The 17,593-nt window shown below is 36.5% G+C and overlaps 1 protein-coding gene and 1 long non-coding RNA gene across 7 annotated transcripts in view; one reads left to right on the plus strand and one right to left on the minus strand.

Annotated features, from left to right (window-relative positions):
- Positions 1–17,593, minus strand: part of LOC135141800 (latrophilin Cirl) — a 112,428-nt gene that overhangs the window by 38,010 nt on the left and 56,825 nt on the right. For all 6 annotated transcript variants that reach the window (XM_064073252.1, XM_064073250.1, XM_064073251.1 and 3 more), the window contains exon 2: positions 10,161–10,260. In XM_064073252.1, the coding sequence (XP_063929322.1) occupies positions 10,161–10,248 (88 nt within the window). In that variant the 5' untranslated portion in view covers positions 10,249–10,260. The remainder of the gene's footprint in view (positions 1–10,160; positions 10,261–17,593) is intronic.
- LOC135141801 (uncharacterized) overlaps positions 1–17,593 on the plus strand; it is a 167,521-nt gene that overhangs the window by 35,403 nt on the left and 114,525 nt on the right. The gene's annotated exons all lie outside the window — the stretch shown is intronic.

Here is a 17,593-nt window from a genome sequence, read left to right on the forward strand (position 1 = left end):
ATGCAAATTTCGACCCATTCTCCACGATTTTCGAAATTTAACTAAATACTTTCATGTAGATTTTGGGTCGCAGAAGTCACTTCTGGCTTCATTTCTTCGATAAGTTAAACCGTTTTTCCAGAATCGTCAATTCAAATTTAAAAAAAATTGAATTTCACACCGAATTTTCCGAAAATATTGCTTCGTTACCATAAACATGCTATATTTTTGGAAATTTTTTCAGAATTTTTAGAAACTTTTTCAAAAATGAAATTTTACACAATGGTAGTACTTGCCAAATAACCTATCCTCTAAGAAAATAAGAGGCGGGTGGGCCAGGCTAGTATTTGCCAAAATAAGATCATTTTAACAAATGACCTACTCTTCTAAGAAAAGGTACTAGCCCCACCCACCCACCCTTGTTTTCTTAGAAGAGTAGGTCATCTGCCAAAATCAATCTTATCTTGGCAAGTATGAGGCTGATTTTTGCAAATGACATTCTCTAGGAAAATAAGGGTGGGTGGGTGGGGCTAGTACTTGTCAAGATAAGACTGATTTTGGCAGATGACCCACTCTTCTAAGAAAGTAAAGGGTGGGTGGGCAGGGCTAGTACTTGTCAAGATGAGACTGACTTTGGCAGATGACTTATTCTTCTAAGAAAATAAAAATAAAAAAAAAATTAAAAATCAAAAAATGAAAAATTGAAAAATCGGATAAATGAGAAATCGGAATTGTACAACTGTATAATCGGAAAATCAAAAACTGAAATATCGAAAAATTGTAGTTTTTAATTCCAATCTTTTGATTTTTCAAGTTTTAACTTCACAATTTTTGAATCTTTTGATTTTTAATTTTTCAAGTTCTCAAGTTAAAATTTTTCCTTTTCACGATTTGTCATTTTTCGATTTTTTAACTAAAAGAACACATTTATTCGAACCGAAATCTTGAAAAATTGAAAATTAGGAACAAAATTTTCAGGTGTTTTAAAGTTTCGGTAAACATGGCAAATCGCTGATGAAAATTGCTTTTTACTTCCTTCCAAAAACTCGGTGACGAAAAATCAAAAATCGAAATTTAAAAAAATAAACATCTATTTTCTCGATATTTTTACAAATCAAATAATTGAGAATTCGGAAAATGCCAAAACTGTAAAATTAAAAAATCGAAAGTTTTTTCAGTTGTCCAGAGAAATCAAAAATCGAAAGTCAGATCAAAAAATTGAAAATTTAAAAAGCGAGAAATTGAAGAATTCGAAAGTTGAAAAATCGAAAAACTGATGAATCTAGTTGTACGCACTACGATACGACTGATTTTGGCAAATGATCTACTTTCTTAAGAAAACAAAGGGCGGGTGGGTGGAGCTAGTGTTTGCCAAAATAAGACTCATTTTGACCAATGACCTACTCTTCTAAGAAAATAAAGAATGTCATCTGCCAAAATCAGTCTTATCTTGGCAAGTATGAGATTGATTTTTGCAAAAGACATATCCTCTAAGAAAACAAGGGTGGGTGAGCGGGGCTGGTATTTGCTAAAATAAGACTGATTTTGGCAAATGACACACTCTTCAAAGAAAATAAAGGGTGGGTGGGAGGGGCTTGTATATTTATTTATTTGACAAGGACTAGCAAATTTCGACCCATTTTCGACGATTTTCGAAATTTAACTAAATACTTTTTCTTGTAGATTTCGAGGGCAGAAGTGACTTGCGGCCTCATTTCTTCGATAACTTTAAGCTTTTTTCCAGAACTAGATAAAAATTGAAATATCACAAATTTTAAAAATTTCAAAAAATTACCTATAAAAAGAAGATCTTGCGTCACTTTTGCAAGTAGGTGCATGTTTTCGAGTTCAGTTCGGATTGCAGAGTTTTTGTTCAGATTAAAGAGATATCGACTTCAACTAGCCTCTGTTCGGATTACTGGATGTTCGGATAATCGTGTGTTCGGATTATAGATGTTATACTGTACTGTACTGAAATTTTAAGTGTATTTTGGAAACACCATGTAGATGGTAAAAAATTAACAAAAAAATTTCATCTCAAAAATAAAATTCTATACTTGTGTTTTCTTACTTCGTCTCGTTCTTAGTTTAAAATGCATTTAGATTTTTGAAAAAAAAGTCAAAATTATACAACATTTTACAGTTCAACTTGGTAGGATTGGTGCTTACTTTCTATTAAATAACGTTTTTACTTCCCGAGCGTAAGTAATCTAAGGAAGTATCGTATAGAATTCTTTTAAATTTGGCAAGGTGTTGTAAATTTGCACCAATTACATCTGGTTTATGTTTCTGTCTTTGCTGGGAGAGTGTATTTATTATTATAATAGGGTTCATCGGACGTATGGCCACTTTCATGTTTTCTCGACGTTTCATGCCCCATACAGTATTAAAAAGCAGGTTTGCGTAGTTAAGGTTACGTAAATTTAATGAAATGATAAACTCTTGTATTCGTGTTCATGAATTCGCCTTGAACCAACTGTTTTTTACTGTGACTTGTATTATCTATATTTTTTCCTGGTGAGGTTATCACAAAGTAAATAAAATTTTGCAAATTAAATTTTGTAACAAAAACAATAATAATAATCATAATTTTTTGAAAATTAATAATATAAACAGGTTTAACGACTTTAAAGCATTCTCCAAAAGCTCGGTAAAACTTTCTAGTTTTATATGGGTTTAACAGGTGCTTAAAGCACTGAAATACTTTTTAATAATTTTTCATTATTTTCTTTCTTCTTGAGTCTTTTTTAATACACTTAAAGTAGGCGTACGAGCATGAAAAACGATTGTTTAAAATACGAGGGCGACCTACTCGTTAAAATGAAAAAAAAAAGACAATATGTTTCGTGTTGCGTTACGAGATGTCGAAATGAAAATTTTGCATTAAAATTTCCGCCACGAAAGCGATGCCTTCCCCCACTTTCTTTTTGTTGGTAATAATCCAATTTCACAATGTATTTCGGTGGCCGATTTGTCAAATTTTAATTAAGTTTGATTAATTATTCCAGTGGCGTAGCTTGGGATAATAAGCTTCACGGTCACTGCCGTCAAGTTAGCGAGAGCTTTCCGAAATTATTATTTAAATTCGCATCAATTACTTGCTTCATCAAATTTTTGTCTAACCCCCTCCACCAAAGCTGACATAATAATCCATTAAAATACGCTAACTATGCAAATTCTATAGTAATAAGCGTCGTGATTAATTTTAACGAGATTTTTCTAATCGTCTCGCGATGATTAACGACGTTTTAACCCTTCTTAAATGTAATTGTTTATAGCTACAAGGAATATCGTCGCATCACGTCGGCTAATTACTCGTCGCATTGTATGCTCAAAAATAGATAGTGCGTAAACGTTTATGAAGCGGCAAGTGTTCGGTAAATAATTAAAAAGTCTAAAGCCTCCTTTACACGATGTATTGGAGTATTCGCGTGTTAAGTTAGAAATACGACCCCATTATAAACACTTGTACAGCGCCAACACCGTTCCTGTGTCACTTCCACCGCCTTATATAAATTTTAACAACTGTATAAATTCAATAATATTCAGTCTTATTTCAAGCACTATCGACCGCCTTATATTACTATCATTATTACAATTGCTACGATTTCCACCAAACGTAATACCGATACTTAGTTTTTGATTGCGCGTATTGATCTAATTAGTTTTGCCACTTTCTGTAGTTATCATCGGTATTACGTTCTGTACGTTTCTCACTTCGCAACAAGGAATATTTTCCAGCTTTCTCGCACATTTTAAAAATAAAACCGCTCCGTAAGTTGCCTTTGCTGCATAGTTATAGCTTCAAGAAACCGGTGACACAGGAAATGCAAATTCATAAGTTTACATATCCTCTGACAAATGTTCACAATAAAGTTTCATTTGAACGGCACGGCAAACGCGGAATAGAAGAAGCGCCGCTATTCCATAAATTTAATTACCAAAAATTGAAAACGAGTCGAGTCGATTGCAGTTATTAAAATAAAACAAACCGAAGTGGCTCTGATGCGATTATCGCAACGAGGCAGGAGAAAATTGATAAAAACCGCTAGAAAAAGTCGATTTTAATTAAATATTGATAAAAGAGTGCGAAGAAAATGCTACGGTGGCCGTGTCGTGACATTTACTCCTTTTTAGTAAAGCGGGTCAAATGGAGTTGTGAACCGTCGAAGTACGACATGAGAAAATAGCTCAAGTGAAGAGCAGAAGTCGATGGTTCGAACAAACGTTCCGATGCAACTTGCAGCGTTCTAATGTAACATTCCCTGCAGCAAAGCGAAGGAACCCTTGTCGCTAGAAAATCAATAGAGACCTGAGCACGACCGATTGTAGCGTTGAGTTTGAGTCGTGGCACAAGATACCTGTTCGCTTTAACTTGCACTCTTCTGAGTCCCTTCCTGCGATTTTTCAATCGGCCCAACTCGATTATGATGCATCTTTTTACGCGAGCCTAATACAAAGTTGATAAAAAAGGGAAACTTTCCGCTTACGCACGCAAGTCGCGTCTCCAAAACGTTCAGATGAGCGACAGCCGAAGTTACAGAAAGATTATCGTCCTGCAAGAGCTATTGATTGAATCTTTAACCAGTTTCGCTAACTAATTTCGAGAGATTTTTTGCTGTATGCCGGTCCCCGTTCGTTTGATATATGGTAACGTTTCTGGAGAAGAAAAGCCAGGGAGCTTTACAACACGTTCATTTTAGAGCAACGTCTGGTAGGATTCTCTGTAAAAGAGAGTGAAACATTGACTATTGCTTTCATAACTCTGGTAGAATTTCAAATCGTAAATAACGTGCAGCTTGGAACCACTTTGACCTATTCTTTCGTCACCACCCGACAAGAAATGAAACGTGTGTTTGCCACTTTTCCACTACTTTTCTTTATATCGCGTTCCCGACGGAAAATTATATATCAAATAGTCACATAATATCAAAATCGAAATGTTTGTTTTAGAAACTCAAAACATCCATCGACACTGTAGAGTGGCGCAACTTTGTTCAACATCTTGTTTATACTTTTAAAAGTGCCAACTCTTTATATGTTTAGAAAAAGTATAAGGAAACTTTACAAACTTACAGGATTTTATCAAGTAAACTAGAACGATATCTCCATGATATATAGTCAACATGCTCCGAATCGACTTTTTCTAAAACCCTAAAACAAACCGAAAGTCAATTTTCGTAATACTCTTCGAAATCACATCGATTACACGATCTGATAAACAGATAACACTCCACTTGGCAACAGCATTCGCTTTATGACCACCATCATTACCCTATTGATCAACCATTAGAACCACAAATAAATTATTCATCGACACAAAAAAGCAAAAAAATCCGCAATACATGTAATCCACTCTCATCAACAACAAAAACAAAACTTACGTCTACACCTTCATGGTTTTTTCTTTCACGGAAACTTATATTTTTATACCATCTCTGCCATTATCATCGCGGATAATTGCGATTGCGTGTGATGGTCGATCCATGGAATGGATTAGTCGTTTTAAACACGAAAAAGTGCAAGCCGTAATGAGTGCACAAATTCATCCATCAAAAATGAGCTTTCACGATGCATTAAGACACAATACCGAAATTACAACTTCGGCAACAAAAAGCACAAAAAATCTTCATTAAAAAATTAGTCGAAGGTTTCACCCCTGAAATAACTGGTATTTTATTGAAAAGTCACTCAGAGTAGGCGTTGGAATTTCATTGGCATGTCTACACTTACAACATCCATTTGGCAGAAACATAACCTTACATTTAAAACAAACCGCCGCAATAGTTGATTATGCGACAGAAACTATTTGTTTGGATCGTATAAGAATAGACATATCAGCCAAATTTTGGTTAGCGTTTTACCAACTACATGGCATTCCTAATATACAGTCGAACTTCAATAAACCGAACCTCCATTAGTAGAACTTCTTTATAATTAGACCAGTGTTCCCGAGGCATTTTAATCAAATTTACACGTATTTTGATTTTTTTAACACCAAAATTCTATAACTCGAAAAGTTAGAAGATTGTGAAGGTGTGTAAAAGAAAAGTGTTACTCAAGCATATGAAATACCAAGCAGTACATTAAACAAGTTTAAAAGAAATAAACCACGAAAAAGTGTGAAGACAGCCGTTTTCAAATTTTTTTTGTATCTGGCTCCATTTTAAAACAAAAAGCGTTAACATTTGCAGACACTTTAGAAAATGAAAATTTTAAAGTCAGTACAGGATAGCTTGACAAATTAAAAAAAGTAGCAAAAAGCATCCGTAACAATAAAACTTAGTTTCTAATTCTAATAATTTTTTTTTTAATTTTCTTTAAGTCGAAATTTCTTTAACTTGAAAGAATTTTAGGGTTGCTTGCAGATTCGACTTGGAAGTGCGACTTGTATATTCAAAATCTAACAATTTGGCGAATAGTTTCGGAAACACGCATTCAAAGCATTTCGGATGTAAAAATGATATTACTGCGTTATTTGACGACGCGACCAACTAAAACATCACTTAAACATCGCTAGTTTTGGACACATAATTTTTACAATTAGAACGAGCCCTTAGCCGCACTGCTGAATTATTGATAAGGGGTCGTGGTCGTCGGGTATCAGCAAAAGTTTGATTTTTCTTTTTCTCGACTTCCATAATTAAACGACCAAATCTCGATTCTATTGCAGGTCGGGTTCGAACACTTACGAGTCTGCGGGTCATAACAATAAAAAAGGACCAGATTAAGCGTCTTCAAGTCAGGGCAATCGCAAGGCACGTATTACATGAACAGATCGAAAAAGAACCGGACGCTTGTATTGTTTACAGATGAATTAAGGTCTTGGCCGGTGTCCAAAAGTAAGGGACAAAGGGGCGGCGAAATTGATGCAATTTCGACAATTCCGTGTAAGAAATAAAAAAAAATCATTTAGGTGCAGGAGTCATACAACGCTATATTCGTGATTGTAAAGTTTTTTATCGGAGTTATTTATCAGTGGTGGAAATTATGTTAACATTCTATTATAACGTTGTCGGTTTGATTTTTTCTTTTTGCGTGGAGTTTAAATCGAAACGACGGGATTTACACCGATAGAAACAATTTAAATCTGTTCTAACGAGCAATTAAGCACTTGCATTGGCATAACAGACAATTGATTAATGCCTTGGTGCACTTTTATTAAAGAACACAATCGTGCATCGGGTCCTTTGTGATTAGTGAAGCTTTTGTGCTTTTAGTTATTACCGGTAACGTCGACGTATGAGTTACGGATTTATCGGTGATGAAATCTCCGCATCAAAAATCAAATCACATCAACGGAGTCTTTTGACATCGAAAGTTAATCTCAAAACTAATACAGTGTTTATAAATAATTCAGATTAATTTTTCTGGTTTACTTATCACGCAGATTTAGCTGAAAGTTGCTACATTGGATACAAAATTACAACCGAGTTGATTTGGATTCGCCTTTCGTTTCATTTATTTAGAACAATGAGCTACTACTAGATGTATAAAGTGTTGAAACTTTTCCGATTCGAATATTTGTTTCATTGGTAAACGACCCCTGAAATGTACAACGCTTTTCGCATATTTCAAAAACGTGTAATTTGTGTCGCGGCGTTTTATGAAAAAATTTCCTATCAAACCGCAATCTATACGATTGGATTTTGTTATGCAGGGTTGATCGCACGGCAACGATAAACAAGTTACCATTATTGCGAAAATCCTGTGCCTTCGTTCTAACAATGCGGGCGACCCTTTGCCCTTCCAAGAGCGATCCTCTGCTAAGAAACGATTTCATATAATGCACGACTTCCAGGAATAATATCCCGGAGTAGCGCTGCGTTAATAACTTCACGAAAATTTTATGATAAAGTGATAGCAGAGGATCTGACAGATCGACGTTTGTTCTGCGAGAATGCAAAAGAAAGTTGTAGCAGCTTCTAAGTGGGGCGAAAAGTTGGAATGTTTTTCCGTTGGTGTAGAAACATGTTGCCGTTGGGATAAAGGAAAAACCTATATAATTTAATTTATTTGATAGCATGCCGTAACAGAAAAAAATATGGTTCGCTTAATTTCAACGGTAAGAGAGAATGCAGCAATTTGTTCCGCTGGAAACGTACTGCAACTTAATTACAGTTTAAGCTCAGGAGTATCGAACTAAGGCCGTGTTATTGGTCCTAGACGAGTGTTTGTGTTTCATGCGACTGAGCAGGACCCGTTTCTGGAATTAAAACATCAAACCCTAATTCGGAGACAGTTCGTGCGATGGAATAACAATGCCCAATTTGCCCCTAAACCAATGTATTTTAATAACGACCGACAACACTCACAATTATTGGATTTTTCAATTATCGACGCGCTCCCGCTTCGGCACTCACTTATTTACTTAAACCTTCACCTTCGCACGGCAAACGCCGCACTCCCTCTACAGGATTAAAAAATCTTTCAAAGGCTTACTGCGAAATCAAACCCTTAATGGAACGATAAAATATTTTTATGCCTTTCGCAGTTAGCACCAAATCCAAAACAGACAAACACTCTTTCGTCTTTCGCAAATTATTGTCAACCCTTGCACCAGAATAAATGCCACCAAGCGAACAAACGCACAGAAATCCATTACGTTACCGTTCCATTCATTCCAAGCAGCAACAAAATATTACATTTAGACTAGTAGTAGTGATATAGTGGGGGTTCTGGTTCTACGTAACCTCCACTGTGGTAAATCCGCGTTCTTTTTTTGCATAAACGAAGGTAACGCGAATAAAGATGGAGCATTCGCGTGCGTTCGCTCGGTTGTTAAACATGTCTTTAGAGAATTCTTCGCGACACGAACATGCAAGTACGGATTTGGAATCTTTGTCGAGGTTGTGGTTGAAGATTTCGCTTGGTGTTTTCGATGTCTGCTCACAGTCAGGTTCCAAATTAGCGATTGTTTTTCCATGTCCGACACATAAAAGATCAATAACAATAATTACAATACGTCAGAAAACGCATGAATGGAAACCCCACTGATCGATACTGTCTGTGTAAATAATTGTTAGCTAATGGAAAAACTTATTACCGTTGATACATTAACAACATAAACAAACGTTTATCGTTGAATTAGATTTTTTCTGGCTTAATTACGATTTGAATGGGCCGTCGGTTGATTCATGACGTCAGAACAATCGATCTAATTATCATTATTGTGAAGCGGTGGTGCAATTATCTTAGAGATCGATTGTTTACAAACAAGAGCACTTCACTGTATGGCTCGGCGTGATATGGTGCGGTCATGATCCACAATTTCATTTGCATTTTACTTAAAGTCTAATCGAGCAAACAGAAAATTAAATTAAAACATCACTGTTGCCACCCCGTTTTCGCCCATCAATTATTAAAGGGCTTCTTCGCTCGTAAATAAAAAGAAATGAGTTGTTTTATCGAAATCGCACATAAATATCGTTTTTATGAAGATTAAAATTCGTGAGAGTGTAAATAAATTCCTTATAATCGGTCCCATAACGCCGTTTCATTATTAATTTTCATGATGGCCGTTTTAATGGCGAAAGATAGATCTGTATGCACTTATTGGGCTATGAAATGAAAAATATCCAATACGTATAATGCATACGTAAATATTCGCTAATCAACTACGGGGTGGCAGTGGAGATAATTGCTCAAAGCAATGCAACTGCAGCTACACTTAGCCAGACTTACGAGTAAAGCGCAAGCGTCAATTAAACCTAACCTAAAAATCAAACTCAGCGAAAAAACGAAATTAGGCAGAATAGATTACTGACGACAGTAATGTAATTTAGAATAGAAAGTCCGTGAAATGAAGGTAACTAAAACCCCTCCGAAATTTCTATTTGAACGCCAAGTAATTACCAAAATCAATACTCAGTTTGGTCGTAAAAGCATCATGTATGGGGTAGGAAATTGAATTATAACGATATGATTACTTGGAGGAGATAAAATGCATTCAAGCTTAAGAAAATTAATGAGTAAAGTGCGATGGGGTAAGCTTAACAGGATATTTGCAAATTGCATAAATTATTACAAGCTAGACAAAAATCAAATTTGTGTTGAGAGTATGTCGTATTGGAAAAATTGACGCTCACGCGTTACTTTTAACGGTTTTTGAGTTTCAAGAACACACAAACGTTCTAGTCATGTAGCGTTTTTTGATTTTTTAAAAATGCATCATCACTTACCTATGCTTTTGGCCATTGCCTCCGAGATAACAACGAATGAGAAGAGTAGAAGAAGCAGGCCGGGCCGGACCTTCCCATGCCAGGCCATGGCACCGTCACCCTGAAACCAAAATCAAGAATAAATATTTTTGGAGGTTCGTTACGCGAAAACGTACGAATGCCCACTTGTTCCTCTGATAAACGTAAATAACTTAAAAAAACGTAACGTTTCATTTGAGTGGCGGTGATCACACGAACCGAACTGTTTTCCGTCTAATTTTGAAATGGCCATAGAACCTATCCATTTTTACGAGCTTTCCGAAGAGAAAAAGCAGCGTAACGGGATTGGCGTAAAAACTCACTCGAGTGATTGTGTGTGAAATTTACATCGAACCGATTACGAATTACATGAATTAATATCTGTTTTTTAATTACGTATAATTACTCTTTCCGTGATAATTTTATTCCGAGTTCCATGTTTAATAATAGAAATGTATAGCACGGTTCCATATCGCCCGTAATCTATGTGTCGTGTTATTGTAGCGACACTGAAACATGACTGGTTTTTACGAAAATTCATGTAAAAAAAATATTAATATTTTGCTACGTACTGCACCGCCGGCAAATATATTTCATATTTCGTGGCGTTTTTATGGGGCGAAAATTTTACAAACAAGGTTCTAAGCGATGCATTTTGTACACAAACTGCACCACTTGCGCTAAATTTTCAAAATCACTAGATGCATTGTCACACTAAACACGATCACTTTCACCTAATGAGGAAAATTTACACCGTGCTGCCATCGCGCAGTCTAAACTAACTATTACTGAACTACTTTCAATTCAACTAAGCTGTGCATGAAACGTAAACAGACTTTTATGTGTTTTGTAAAAAACATTTTTAGAAACACGTACACCTACTTCAAATACACATTGTAGTTATTCTTTACCGCACTAGTGTAATATTTTATGCACCATTCCCTGTGCACCTGTTTAGTTGACATCGGCGTGTCAGTTCCGATGATGGCGACTTCCCTCGACGAAACCATTAAGTGACACGTTTAAATCAGGGGATGGGCAAATATTTGGATTAATCGATTATTGATAACGGCTCTCCTTTCTCGTTTAAACGGGAATGTTCGTGTTTAGTTTTTCTCCCACAGAGGAAAATTATTACAATTCTAGTTATCGCAGCTTTTGACCATGAGATTTGTAGAATTATAGCAAGTGTAAACGATAACCTTTATCGCAGTTTGCAGTTCTTCCACTCTATATAATGTATTAATGTGCGTGATAACTTGATCTGTTATTAACGTAGTACAAAGAGTACAATTTTGCAATGCAATTCTTTAGAAATTTGTTATATGGGGAAAAGCACGTCGTACTGAATAAAACTGCTCAACTAGTAAATTTGGACCACACATAGAAATAGTTTTAATGATCAATATTGATTGAATTGGGCCGGGTGCGAAACTTACTTGTGGTGTAGGCGGTTGTAGATAAGGTCATGTATGGTAAAAGTGGAGAGGAATTTAACGTGTTCGACGAAGAGACAGAGAAACAACGAAAAATACTTTTTGAAACTCGGGTTATCATCGCCTTTTTTAATAAACTTCACTTCATGTGTTGTACTTCGTGATTTGAATCTATCTTCGTGTAATAAATACGAGTGATACAATCAGTTGTACAGATTTAGTTGATATTCGTTGAAGATTCATGAGTTAACCGCCCCGGAAAATCAATCGTGAGTTATTTTATGTAACTGATCGTCAATTATCAATGGAGGTAATTGTGAGGCCCTACCTGACGTCTCTTCCTATTATTATTTAATTTAATGATTGGTTTGCTTGGGAAGCCACGTCCAATAGTTAGATTGTGACAGGGCACAACTTTTGTATCCTATTGGAATTCAATAGCACATATTTGTAATATTAATTATATGTACGTGGAGAGGATACACAGCTGCCGACGCATAATTCACTCGTGTCCAATAAAAAACCTCTACAAAGTCAAACATAATTATAACACTTAATTACGAGGCATGTAAATGAATTTCGTGTACATGACTCAACGGTGTATTCATGTTTGATGCATATTTTCATAATGACTAGATAATCAAAACGATGTTATTGGTGCCAAATAATGACACTGATAATGAATATGCGAGCTTTCGCAATGGCGAACGATTATTTAGTGCCTCCTATACATAAAACGCGTGGTAAATCCCGTGCATGCCATATCGTTTTAAAGCTTTTCACAAGGGATTTCGCCTATCTGGAAACTTCACGACTTGTCTTTTCTCTTATCTGTTCCATATTTTTATTGAAATGTGTGCTCTTCGTTAACGCATTTGATATTTTTTCCGGAACTGGCGATAATCTCGCCGGACATGTCATTCGTTACCAAACAAAACCAATCACACTTATTATTATTATTATTATTATTATGATTTAAGACACTTAATCACTACAACATGTTGAACCTGTCTTTTAGATACTTGTTAGGACACATTGCACTTCTGTGAGTTAGAGTGCTGTCGAGGCAGAAAAACACGGTTTATAGCTTTACATCCCTCGACGGTCCTCTGTAGTCTCAACTTGAGCGTCATCCAAGTCTATATCCGCCTAAACCCAAAAATTAGTACAAAGACACCTTCCGGTATTACGCTGCGTTGGTTCAAGACCGGTCCCTATTTCAAAAGTGGGATTAATACCTCAGGACCTCCGTTTAACAAGTTAGTGTGTTTGAAGCAGCACAAGATGTGCAGGACCCCGTATTCAAGTACAATTCTCTCTACCCTGAGGTGGGTCGGTGACCGTTGACCGTCGGTCAGGTCAAGTTAGCCAAGTCGGGCGTTTTCTGAAACTGCAAACTGGCGTTCACGGTCGCCGATGCGTTAGGTTTTTTCTTTTGTGTATACCGTTATGCAGTTCGCTCACTCCTATTGTACAGCTCGCTGCGCCTCCCATTCGGTCCGCTTTCTTTTTCGTTAGCTATTCGTTTTTATTGAAACGTGTTTCAATGTTATTCGTTAGGGTGGCAAGTTTTTCCTAGTATTTGTGACATCGTCGCATCTCTCGAGACAGTTTTACGGGATTGAAGTGGAAAGTGAGTTGCACGTATTTTATTTAGGAACGTTACAAGCTCTCGGTCGGCCATTTAATTAAGCGTGTTCTTAATCGCTCAGCGCCCAAGTAAATATTCAGAAATCCTGTTAAATTTATTCTATTCTACGCGTAATGTAAGGGCGGCTTAATGAGTTATGCATGCGTTGCAATAAGAGTAATTCATAAAAGTTATGCTAAAATATTCCGAATCGACCCAGGTGCACACTAACGCAGGTAAGAGTAATGTCACTACCACAGGGAAAGCAATTAGTACGGCACTGCTTTCAACGAGTCCATTAAGGACTAGGTGAGAGTGATACCATGGAACATTCGCAAATTGTTCATAAGAAGGTTACAAAATTAGATTAGTTATTGATGTCGCGCAAAATTAAAATACAAAAGTGGGAGGTAAGAACTTCAAAGACAAAGGCAGCGCCAAATTTTAATTACCGTTAGGCGCGACTTGGTCTTTATTGCATAAATCAACCCAGAAATAGGTACGACTTACTACATCACCCGTCTTAATCGTTGTTAACTTACTAATTATCATTATTACATGTGTTACAATCGGCTTAGTTGCGACAACCTAAAAACGTACGTTCGGTGCCCGGTGTAACCCGCCAAATATCTAGACATGAAATCGTACCTTAAGTAATCTAATTCTAATTGCGGCTAATTGAAACAAAAGAATGAATATAGATTTGGCCGTATAATTGGACCGGCACAAGCGGGCGAACGAGTATATAATAACATGTAGGAGTGTTGCAGGGCGGCATTTTAGCGCTATATCGCGTGCAACCTTATCGTGTATAACCGTGTGTATGTGGCTATTTTACATGTACTGCATTGTCAGAAATCAGATGATATACTCGTTACAAATTTCGTAGTTAAGTTTGTACGTCACACGGACATAGTAAACAGTGCGTGGTCGGCGTAAGTACATGTGACAATATGAAAAAACGGCAACTTAAAATTTTATATCGGAACGCTCTCCTGGAAATAAGTGAAGTCATTCTTCAAAGAGGCTTTCATACGAATTTACTTTTACTGAAACTTTTATACAACTTCGGCGATCGTGTCGATAAAAAGCATACATTCATTTCTCTGCAATCGCAACTCCACTTTTTATCTAACTTTTACGCTACGGCAGCTCGAAAAACGCACCCCGCAAGATCTTGACACGTCGCTACCCTACAACAAAAACACTCCTAGTAATCGCGATCTTCATCGCACTTACTAGAAGCGACGGAAACTACGAAATTAAAGCAAACTGAAAACGTCCACCAATGTATCTGTCTCTGTCTTGACAACGTCGGAGGATCACTCATCACTGTTATTTGCAACTGTGGGTTTGGAATGTTTCAAAACGTACAATTGTTTAAGTGGATCATACTTTCACAATTTGTAAAATCATTACTAAGCATTCTGCATATCGTACGCCGATTTTAATTAGGGTCAATTAGCGATTTCCGCGAGTATAAGATACGATGTGCATGTACGATATTGGCATATTTCGAATCAGAATGAGGAAATTGGTGGAAATGTCGTGACTTTATTGGTTATAATTGTATCCGATAGAAACATTGAAAGTCATCTCTCTACCATAATTTATTGGAATCGAAATGTGATTTTAATCAAAACCGAACCTTACGTATCGTACTTTCGATATTCAATTTTAAAACAAAATATTGCTACTGGCGTTTTGTTTCAATTGCTATAAACAAATAAATGATCGTGTTGTTTTACCTTTATTTTTTTTAATTTGCCGTGCCAAAAACGGATTATTTTTGTTACAGTCTTAACTCGGTCTATTCGACTGGAGTGAGACTCACAGACATTAATACAAATGAAGCTATTATTCTTTCACATTTATTTAGTTTTGATGTTGGTGGCCTTCATTATGTTCCCTTTTCTCATAACAAAAAATGATCATAAAAACTATAAACAGTAAACCATTGTAAAAATACAAAGACAAAAGTATGCTATTATCAACAGTGGAAAATCGTCGTTCTGTGTACCGTCGTGTAAAATAAATATTAAATGTGGGTGGTAGAAAAAAGTACATTAATTCATTCGAGTCAGAGCTTTCGTAAGACATCAATATAGTGAAGTCATTATGTTTATTACCCAGACTTTTAACACTTTATGTGTTAAAAACTCTCAAACAATATAGCGTTGGATATTTATTTCTTTCAGTGAACATCGCTCAATCTGATTTTTAGATTTGTACAGTAGTAATTGAACACCATAACTTTCAACCTATTTTAAAATGAGAAAACGACTATCGATTACAATGAATCTTTTACAACACGCTCGAACACAGTTCACGGTACTTTATACGTTGTCTTTTTTCATTAATATTCATTATTACTACACAAGTGAAACAAGCTCACACAAAAAATTGGTACACGAAACGAACATCTTGAGTTGTTTGCGAATTAATGCGTTCTTAATTCTCCATCTGACCCCATGTTCGCAGTGTGTGAAATTTCATTACTCGAATGAAGCAATTCATTCCTGTAAGTACCGACACTAAAATTAAAAGTGTATACAAAATCATTAACGCGCAATGTTTATTATTTTTAGTTGTCGAAGCGGATCTTGAACGGTTCTATTGGCTACTGTCATGCTCACGATTACTGTTGTCACACTAATGTAGGCATAATTGTTGTCGGCGTGTAAGACTCGCAACAAAAGTCTGTATTTACGTGTCGTCTTTATTCTCAGAGAGCTTGTACGCCACTGATTCTTTTTGTTACCGTACGTCGCATTCCAGCCATCTGTTCGCCGAAACGACATACACTGGCGTCGCAACGCCAGGGGAAAAATCTGTACCTACTGATTCACTTTGCCAAAAATTGGAACAAATTTTCTCTAGTTTTTCCGACTGTCAAGTCTCATTTTGATGTCGTCAGTTGTTAGCTGCTCGAAAGGCTTCCAATTAGGAGACGAGCCAATTTTCGGCATTCGTTTGATTTAGACACAAGTTATATTACTCGGATGAGAGGTTCGTTTCGAGAAATAGAGCATCGCATGAATCGTCGCCAAGCGACCATAAGATGTTGGCAAAGCTGGTTCCAAAAGGGTCTATAACATCGTGGTTTTGCGAAGCGAACTAGGATTTTGGAGAGTACTGTGACTTACAAAAGATATAGCACCAAAGAGATGATTAAGAGAGATCTTGGGTCAGAGTCTATTCGTGAGAAGAAAGAGGAAAAAGGAAACAAAAGCGTTTAGTCAACATGAGGGAAGCAAAAACAATAGCGGATACATCCATAAATTCTAAATAGTTCCAGTGATTTCGACTAAATCCCCGTAATTCTGTTGTATAAAACAAATAAAAAATTACGTTCAGTGGGTGTGTAATTCCATAAGTAATTTTATATGTGTAGAAAGGAATTACAGTGGTCGGCCCCTCGACTCTCGCACGACGTTCTGATAGGCAAGTAATGAGTAGAAGTTGCGACGATGATTGCTACATTTCCAAGTGGACATCCGAGTTCGCATACGCTCGGAAACAACTTTGAGAGTGCCCGACGGAATAATTTTGTAGTTGAAAGTGGGCAGGCAATTCAAGTAAGCCGTACGTTGTCATTAGTATCGAGGAAATATGAGTAAAACCGTAGGTCTGTGTACACTTGTCAAGAACGTTCTAATGGATTTAGATGGCTCCGGTAAACTTGGCGTATTACGTGCAATAAATAATGCAGCAGGGATAGTGACAAAGCCGAACAATTTCGGGAGTTAAAATGATGTAGTGAGAGCGCAGCGACAGTTCCGCGTAGTGCAATAAGAGTGATTGGTGACAGGGCTATAAAATATTTGGAAGTTGTTAATAAATGGATGATGATTAATGAGCGCGGAGAAGGCCGGTGAGCAACGCGAGCAAGAGGTGAGACGCGGCGATGTAATGAGTAATGGCAAGGAGGGCGAAAGAGTGTTATCTAGAGCAGTGATTCCTAAACTTTTTTCAAAAGGGACCACACCATCCATCACTAAGTAACGCAATTTCTTTCTTAGTTCTTCGCGTCTTACGGAAATTTCCACCACATGGCACCGAGTACCACAGGGGTTCCATTTAGGACCTGTACTTATATTTTATTTACAATACAAATGAGGTTAAATTGTATTTAAACCGTCATATCTTCTTTAACAGCTTTAAATTACAATATAGTTTGGATAGACTAGTGCCGCCTATCAGTTTTAGAATTAACATCAACATTAAGAGCACGATGATAAGATTCAGAGCGTAGTATATTGAAAGAAAGTTAAAAATAAGCATAGGTCTGCTAACCCTATAGTGCTTAACTACATTGTTGTAGGTTTGTAACGATGGAAATGAATGTG

This window comes from Zophobas morio, unplaced genomic scaffold (assembly GCF_036711695.1).
Source record: "Zophobas morio isolate AGI-343-1 ecotype UQ-CSIRO unplaced genomic scaffold, CSIRO_AGI_Zmor_V1 ptg000044l, whole genome shotgun sequence".
NCBI lineage: Eukaryota > Metazoa > Arthropoda > Insecta > Coleoptera > Tenebrionidae > Zophobas > Zophobas morio.